This window comes from Peromyscus californicus, unplaced genomic scaffold, assembly GCF_007827085.1.
Source record: "Peromyscus californicus insignis strain IS unplaced genomic scaffold, ASM782708v3 Scaffold_4__1_contigs__length_199733344, whole genome shotgun sequence".
Classification (NCBI taxonomy): Eukaryota; Metazoa; Chordata; class Mammalia; order Rodentia; family Cricetidae; genus Peromyscus; species Peromyscus californicus.
This window is the reverse complement of record NW_026294562.1, coordinates 196451132-196460616: the sequence shown is the minus strand read 5'-3', so window position 1 is coordinate 196460616 and position 9485 is coordinate 196451132. Positions and strand designations below refer to the sequence as shown.

Sequence of the window (9485 nt, the reverse complement as noted above, 5' to 3'; positions counted from 1 at the left end):
TACCTGAGTCAGTTCTGATGAGGAACTCCACATTATGATGGTGATGAGGGTTTGAGATGACCAGATATTACAAGAAGACACACTGAGTTGTTGACTATTGCTAGATCAGGGATTCTGGCCTAGGTTGGTTTCTTTGATAGGGGAAACTCACAAAATTCTAAGACATAGCATGGAATAATGACTCCTGAATGTTTTACCAGGTACTTTTTTGTGAAGACCCATCACAATGAGCTTTGAGCCACCATCTACACTCCTGGAACTCTCAATGAAGAATCTGCTTAGGAATGAAGCCTTAGCCATCTCAGTTCTGCAGCAGCTCCCCTCGGAGTTCTTCCCGTCCCTTTTCAAGGAGACCTTCAAGAGCAGACATATGAAGATACTGACAGCAATGGTGGCAGTATGGCCCTTTGCCTGCCTCCCTGTGGGAGCAATGATGAAGGTCCCTGATATAGTGATATTGCAAGCTCTACTGGATGGTGTAGACATCATGTTGACAGACAAGGCTCACTTCAGGTATGGCCAAGGAATAATACAATGGGTGTCACTGAGTTACTGGTATAGAACCAGTGGAGTCATGTAGAATTATGTCAGTGGTGGTTTGGAGGCTTGTGTGATTCTCCGCTTTGAAGTTGGTGGAAGCAGAAGCCTCTATATATAATTTGAGTAATAATATAATCAACCTTCAGAAGTACAGGGTACCTCTGTGTGGATGTAGCCATAGTAGCATTAGCTTTCCCTGTCCTCTCCACCAGGTAATAAGATTAGAAATCAATAGTAGCTGGATGGAGAGAAGCAGGAGAAGCATCTAGACATAGCTCATGCAAAGAGCTGTTGGCTGACACATGTTGCTGCTAACATCAGAGAACTGCAATGAAAGTTGGCTCTGTGTTAGTTCTCTACTTTCATTGTAACACTTTATTTTTTTCCCCTCACAGAAGGTCAAAACTTCGAGTGCTGGATCTGAGAAACATGCACAATGTCTTCTGGGATGTATGGCCTGGAATACAAGGTTTAGACTGCTCTAAAGGGACATTGAGTAAGAAGCAAACAGGAAATGGCCATTTTAGATATGCCGTGAGGAGGCTCCTGAAGGTGGTCACTGATTTTGATCTAAGATTTGACCTGAATGAACAGCAAGCATACTTGTTGCAGTGGGCCCAGCAGCGAAAAGGTTCTGTGAGGCTGTGCTGTATAAAGATGTCCATCTGTGTGACTCCTTTAGACACTATCATGATGGTCTTGAAAACTTTCCAGCCAGACTACATTGAGGAACTGGAACTATCCACAAACTGGTCTCTGGTCATACTGAGTCATTTTGCACCTTGCTTTGGACAGATGAGAAATTTGCGCAGACTCCATCTAGCTCGCATTTACATGAACACCAACAAAGCTGTAAATACCGTGGCAAGCACAGAGGAGAAGAGTGCTGCCAGGTTCATTTCTCAAATTGCCAAACTCAACTGTCTACAGCATCTCTCCATGGATGGTGTCTATTTTTCCAGTAAGCACCTGAAACAGTTGTTCAGGTAAGAAAGCATAAAGAGCTTTGTATAATACCACAGCAAACTTTCTTCTAGTACAATTGAGATTAGTGACCACCTGAGACCAGCCTGTCACTGTGAATTTCAGAATGATGGTCTCATTACAACATCTGAGTATAGTCTTGATTCCATGTTAACTTGCCCATTACAACATCTGAGTATAGTGTTGATTCCATGATAACTTGTCAAAACCTCAGTTACTTCAATGACCATTTATCAATCAGCTAATGAGCTGTTGTTAGAGAACTGAAGAGACAATTTTTTTTTAGTAGATGAACTAGTGGGTCTGATGTAGACACTTTAGGTGTGTTTAGTATACTTCCTTTTGGTCCTGCTAACCCTGATAGCAAGGGAACAGGAAGGAGCATAGTGTCCTAAGGTGAAGAAGAATCATGCCTGCACGTTTTACTTGGGGATCTCTGTCCTTACATCTTTGTGAACAGTAATCTAGTTACAGTTCCCAGGTGGAACCACTGTCCATTTATATCTCCCCATGGAGGGAAGGATGATTTGATCTCAGCTTTGGGCTCAGTAGATAGCAAATTGGTGGAAATGGGCTGATGATCCGTTTCAGGGATTGATGCTCTGAGATCATGGACATAGGCTATTTTTGAAGTGGTAGGACTTCATTGACTTCTGCAGGGCACAGGGCAAAGAGGTCACCAGAACCATTTGGGACTAGACCTCCTTGTTTGTGTCCTTCTAGGATGTATTGGCTATCTCTGGTTCTCCGACAAAGTGAGAATGAGAAGCTGCATAGTTGTGTTCTGAGTCTATCATATGTGATTGTGATTGGTCTGATAAGGCAATGGTGACTCCAGTGAGCAGACAACAATAGGCTGTGTCTTCGGCTCTAAAAAAGACTGTCTTTGCTTCAGTGCTCCCCTATACTGGCTGATTTTGTATCAAGTTGACAAGTGATAGAGTCATCCAAGAAGTGAGAACCTCAAATCAAAAAATGCCTTCATAGTATCAGGCATTTGTCAATCCTAAAGACTGTTTCTTGTAATTGGAGATTAATTTGGGAAGACAAAATCTACTGTGACTGTGGCCATTCCTGGACTAGCTGTCCTGTGTTCTATAAGAAGGCAGGGTGAACAGGATATGGAGGGCCAACTCATAAGCAGCATTTCTGCATGGCCTTTATGTATAAATCCTGCTTCCAGGTTGCTGCCCAGTCTGAATACCTCTCCTGACTTCCCTCTATGATAGATTATATTGAAATGCCTTCTCATATCATGTGACAGAACCAATCTCTTGTTTTTTTTTTCCCCTAGATGTGTCAAGAGCCCTTTGGAGACTCTTTCTGTCAGTCTCTGCCAGATCTCCCAGTCAGACTTGAAACACTTATCCCAGTGCCGGAGATTCTTCCATTTGAAGCACCTGAACCTCTTTGGTGTAGCATTATTTAACTTATGTCCCACACATCTGCTTTTTCTCCTCAAGAATGTAGGAGACACTTTGCAGAGCCTGGAGTTAGAGCACTGCAGGATGGGAGACTCTCATCTCAGTGCCCTCCTGCCTGCCCTGAGCCAGTGCCTCCAGCTAACCAGGCTCAACTTATACGACAATGACCTATCCACGTCTATCCTGAAGGAACTTCTCCAAAGCATGACCCACCTAAGCAAGTTGACTGAGGAGTTCTACCCTGCTCCACTGGAATGCTATGGTGAAAGGGGTCATGTCCTTGTTGACAAATTTGCCAAACTATGCCCTGATCTCCTAGATATACTCCAGTCTAAGAGACAGCCCAAGAAAGTCTCCTTTGGAACAGAATTCTGCCCTCAATGTTTTCAGCGCTGTGTCTATGACCTGAAGACCAGACTTTGTCCATGTTTGTCATAACAGGAATAGGTTGCTCCTCTAATCTGAGAAAGAAATTCAGAGCATAGGACTTCAGTAAGGTGTCCAAAACATGTGGTTTCTGATACTCTTTGATGCCTCAGGAACAAAATATTCTTCAGTGGAACTATGCCACATTCAATGACTTGATGAACTACATTGAGACCATGGAGGACAGGTGTCATGTAGGATCAGAAACACAGATTTACACATACAAGTGTACATCTCTCAAGATAAGTACACCAGTGACTTCCCTCTGCAAGTTAATTTTAAACTTATGGTCAGATTAGGAACCTGGATGTTCTCATCTGGTCCCCAACTCAGTCATTTACCTCAGTTTTTCATTCAAAATCAGAATGGCACCTCATCTATTATGATCATGGAAATTGTAGTCCAAGACCAGTATCAAAATGAACTGCTGTCCTTTATGACATTGTTCTCCTTTCTTTACCTCCCAATGTTTGGTGGTTTATGTGCACATTGATGTCAAACTGAACTGAATGTTGAAGACACCATGTCCTGTGAAGAATGTTTTGGAGTATGGAAAGGATTACAAGCAGGATAATCAGAGAGGAGACAGTGTGTATACACCAAAGTTTGCTGAGGGAAAAATCCTTACCTAGAGACTAGCTGCACCTGAGACTAGATGTTAAATATTCAGATGTAAGCTTGGCCTTTATTTTGTTAAATGAGTACCCACTCTTGTTATTTGCATCCCTCTTTTGGCCCTGTATCATATAACAATAAAATAGTTGTGAAATTGTATTCTATTTCCTTGGTTTTATTCAAATATATACTAGTAGTCTTTTCTTGAATGGTTGCTGTACTGCTTGCTAACTCACATAACTTAATAACTGGAGATGGCTCCTAAATAAATCACACTCTGGTGTAGCATGAATCTTAACAGTTCTTATTAATAAGATCAAACCCCAGGCCAGTTATTGGGGTAAATGCTGGAAGGTCAGAGTACCAGAACAAGCCACAGCTAACCTCACCTAGCCAACTTCTCAGCTGGTCTTGTTTCCTCAGACTGGAAGCTTCTGTGTCCTCATCCCAATGGCTCTCAGCTGAACTGCTGCTAGAAGCCTGAAAGCTTAACCAGCCAATTGCTTCTAGTTTCTGGTCCTCACGCCTTATAAACCTTTCTGCTTTGCACCACCACTCCCTGGGATTAAAGGCTTGCTTTCTGGGATTAAAGGTGTGAGTCACCATGCCTGGCTGTTTTCAATGTGGCCTTGAACTCACAGAGATCCAGAGGGATTTCTGTCTCTGGAATGCTAGGATTAAAGGTGTGAGTGCCACCATTTTCTAGCCTTTGTATTTAGTGGCTGTCTGTTCTCTGACCCCAGATAAGTTTATGAAGGTACACAATATTTTGGGGAACACAATACCACTACACTCTGGACAGAACTTAGCCTGGGAACTGTTGTGAGTATGAAGATAGTGTTTCCTACACAACCCCTTAAAATTAACACTTTCTAAGAAGGGACATTTGATGGAAATTACAATTCCATCTACACTCACATAGGTGAGCTATCACACCTAAGGTCCTACTGTGATCATGGGACATCTTGTTCTTCCAAAATGTCTGTGAATGTTGAGGTCAAAACTCCAACTACAGACTACACTGAGTCTATCCAATGAGATCCTCATACCTTTCAAGGGCAGTTTATTCACCAAAATGAGAAGACAGTATAAGTAATTTTTTAATGCTTGATGCTCACAAGGTATTTCTAATGTCCATGTGCTTCCAGGTTATTTCAGACAATGGAGTGGCATAAGTAGGGAATCATCCTCCTGGTTCCTCAGCTCTGCCCCAACTTCCGGTCAAGACCCTCTAATGTAAACATTCTAGCTACATCTCTGCAACTCAGAGCCTGATGTTCATCCTAAACACACACACACACACACACACACACACACACACACACACACACACACACAATCTTTGGGGGAATCTGCTTCCAGGAACAGAGCCTATAGTATCAAATCACATTCTCCTTTCAGAATACTGACTATCTGGGTCTCTGATGTGTATCACAAGTCAATATAGTCTGCCTTTGAAACTGTAGAGATGGCTCTGCAGTTGAGAGCACTTGGTACTCCATATAAGGACAAAGAAGTATAAAAAAATTTTTGCTGTTTTTTGATAGGTATTGTGATAGTCTAGAGAGAACATAGCTGCAGGTTCTCCTAAATGGTAAGCCCTAAATAAAAATCAGAGGTAGAATTACACTGATTCAGCAGGTTGTATTTAGAAATATATATGTATCTATATATTTTGTGAATATCTATATATTCACAAAATAGCAATTAGTGACAAAAGGAGGTTACAGAATTGAAAAAGAGGAAGAAGGACCCATTAGATGTATTGGAGGGAGGAAATGGAAGGGTTAAATGATATAGATGAATATCTCAAAAAGAAAAGAAAAGAACATCTGGCCAGGTGGCAGTGGCACATGCCTTTAACCCCAGTACTCAGGAGGCCGAGCCAGGCAAAACTCTGTGAGTATGAGACCACCCTGTCTACAGAGCAAGATCCAGGACAGGCATGAAACCTGCACAGAGAAATCCTGTCTCAAAAACAACAACAAAAAGATCATTTCTGGACCTAAACAAGTATATTTGATTAGGAAAAAGAGTATGGTCTGGAGAGCAAATGCCTTCACATCAGTATTAGATGAAGGAAGGAAGGCAGACTTTCCACACAAGTTCATGTTATTCCCTGAATTTTAAACCATGAAGCATGCTTAGAACTATCCCAGATCTGACTGTGGTGATGTATATTTGTGCTGGAATGTGGTGATATTTTATTTGTGCTTTAATAAATAAAGCTTGCCTGGACAACAGGGGAAAAAGCCAGCCACAACACAGAAGTCACATAATGTTAGCATACGCTTTTAATCCTATCACTCGGCAGGCAGGATTTCTGTGTGTTCAAAGCCACACTGGAAACAGAGCCAGGTGTAGTAGCACATGCCTTAAATTCCAAAACTAGTTAACCATTGGAGGTCTGGAGGTCTGTATAGACAGACAGGAAGTGACAGAACTGGGCAGGAAGAAGAAGTGATTTAGCTGGGTGGAGAAAACAAATCAGATGGCAGAACAGCAAGGCACATGTGATGTGAGTAGAAAGGAAGTAACTGGTATTTGGAAGATGCAGAGTTGGTGAAGAAAAGTTAGCTGTGGCTTTCCCAATTTCCATCATCTCTAAGCATTTCACCCATATATCTTGCTCCATGTTTTTTATTTAATAAGACCATTTAAAAATTCATCTACAATTGACCCCCAACAAATGTGGCAAGATTTCAGTAAAAACCCACTTGTGCTGGAGCACATAGCCAGACTCTCTTTGGCGTTCTTTCTCCTGGTGGGTGGCTGGGCTGTCTCTGGATCCAATCTCAGACTGCCACCACACTAGGTTATAACAAAAGTTATACAAGACCCTAGAGCATCCTTCACAGAATTCTTACAAAGGCTGTCTTCAGAAGTAACTAGAATGACACTAAATTCAGAAGCAAGACAGATAATTATTGAATCTTTGGCTTTTGAGGATGAAAGTACAGCATACAAAAGAATAGTCTGGCTGTTAAACACAAGATCAGCACAATTGGAGGATTGGATAAGAGACACAATTAATACTGAGACTCATGACCATGATATTATGTGAATAGGAGAGGTGATATCCAAAGCTTTGAGGAAAAATATTGATGTCAGATATTTTAATTGCAGTAAACAAGGTCATTTGAAAAGGTCGTGTAAACAGGGCATTTCTAGAAACACTGTTGATTAAAGGAACAATGGCAACAGAATGCCCTTCCCTTCTGGATTATGCAGAAGGTGTGGTAAGAGTGAACATTGGACTAATGAGTGTAGATCAACAAAGGACAGAGAAGGTAATTCTTTGCTCTCCCATTGGGAAAATCTCTGAGGGGCCTCACACAGGACCCCATGGCAAATTCAATTCAGGCCTATCCAGAGATCTTAAAAGAGACCACTCCCAGAGCAATTAAAACTAATGCCTGTTGGAATAAACCAGGCTGTTCAGGGTGGTAAAACAGCTGTAGAGGGGAGAACAGGAAATTCAGTAGAAAACATATAGTGAATTTTTGGCAAACTTCTATAAATGAGCAAACACCAAAAATAAAATTATGAATAAATAACATTTGCTTGAAATGTTTGGTAGACACAAGTGGGGAGGTTACAATAATTGCACCAGAATTTTGGCATCCAAATTGGTCTTTTCAGGAGGTATATGTTCAGCTGTTAGTGATTGGGACACTATCTCAAGTGAAACAGACCATAACATGGCTTGAATGTATAGTGCCTGAAGGACAGAGAGAAAAATTAAGTCATATGTAGCTAATATACCTATAAATTTATGGGGCCATGTTCTATTACAGCAATGGAATACTCAGATTAATATTTCTCCAACCTCAGAACAAAACAATAAACTAATACATGTTTCTGAGAGAAATATTAGGAAATACTATAAAGAGCAGTCACTGACCATACAGATTGAACAAGAACAGGGCACAACAACTGCTGATTTTCAAAGATACTAACAGCTCTAACGTTAAAATGATTAACAGATAAGCCTGTATGGGTTCAGCAATGGTCTTTAACTGCAGAGAAATTGCAGGCTTTAGAAGAGTAGTTAAATGCTCAGCATATTGAAGCATCTTTGGAAGCCATGTGGATATCCTGGTATTTTGTCATAAGTGAAAGAATGGTGGCATCTACCTGCTATTCCTGTATTTGCGAGGGCAAGGCAGGAGGACTTTGAAGTTCAAAGCTACCTTCAACCATTAAATGGTAGCCTGTGATATTTGCTATCCTGTCTCATACCACAAATATACTCAAAGTCACTCAAGCAAGCAAACAGAAATAAATCTTAGGGAAAACCCTAGAAGCCTAGAGGAATGAGCTGCCTGACCTCCAGGACATTGGCCTTGCAGACATTACTAAGTCTACCATTAGGCAATCTTCAGGTATGAAATGCAATTTATCATCACACACACAAACCTCTGTGTACTATCCAATGAAAATATTTCAGATTTTGGTTGTGAGCCCGGCTTGTTTATACATAGGATGTGAAAGGCAAAGAATCATTTGTTGGAAACCAGCATGGTTCACAGTGTGAGTTAGAGGCTGCCTTTGGACTCACATCCATTTCCTATGCATAAAAGCAGAAATAACCTGTTCCATGCTAATGTCTATATTCTCGTATCAAGAAGAGTGGGGCAGGAAGGCATATTTTCATGTATTTGCAACTAGGCTATCTACTCTAAGAATTCCAGGGATGTCTACACTACAGAGTGAGATCTTGTCCACCAAAACAAAAATATATTAACAAATATACTAATTAGTTACTGAATGAATTTTGAAATAAATTTTAAATGGGCCTGTGGGTTTGTTCAGTATAAAATGCTTACCTGTATTATGTATGCAACACCATGTAAAATAGGAGATCATAAAAGATTTTAAAATGAAGTGCTGGAGAAGTGGATACACAGTTTAGAATACTGAATGTTACACTAGATGCCTGGAGGTCAATACAGGGAGCACAAAAAGTGAATCACATCCTTCTCTCATTCTAGATCATTGAAATCCAGCATCCTCTTCTACATTCAACAAGTACAAATCATACAAATGGTGCACAGACATACACATACATACAAGTACAGACAAAAAATCATAATACATAAAATACACTTTAAAATATTTAACAAATGAGCCGGGCAGTGGTGGCTCACACCTTTAATCCTAGTACTCATAAGGCAGAGGCAGGCAGATCTCTGTGAGTTAGAAGCCAGCATGGTCTACAGAGCAAGTTCTAGGACAGGCTCCAAAGCTACATAGCAAAAAACTGTCTCACTCTATATATAAGAAAAGAACTTGTATCCATTTAATTATATGATGGTGCCTGTCAGCTGTGCATAAATAAAATACTGCTTCAGAGTCATTTTTAGTCTAAGTTTAATGTAAATATATACATACACTTAAATATATATATACATATATATTTCATTTATCTCACTCTTTAAATATTTTCTTACATTTTTAGTTATGTATATGTTTGTGTTTATTTTGAGAAATGTT

The 9485-nt window shown here is 40.4% G+C and overlaps 1 protein-coding gene across 1 annotated transcript; it reads left to right on the top strand.

The window, feature by feature from the left end:
* The first annotated feature begins 226 nt into the window (after positions 1-226).
* LOC128124318 (PRAME family member 12-like) lies at positions 227-3386 on the top strand. Its single transcript, XM_052760468.1, has 3 exons — positions 227-513; positions 936-1526; positions 2819-3386. The coding sequence occupies exons 1-3, from the start codon at positions 227-229 to the stop codon at positions 3384-3386; spliced, it is 1446 nt and encodes a 481-aa protein (XP_052616428.1).
* Positions 3387-9485: the final 6099 nt, after the last annotated feature.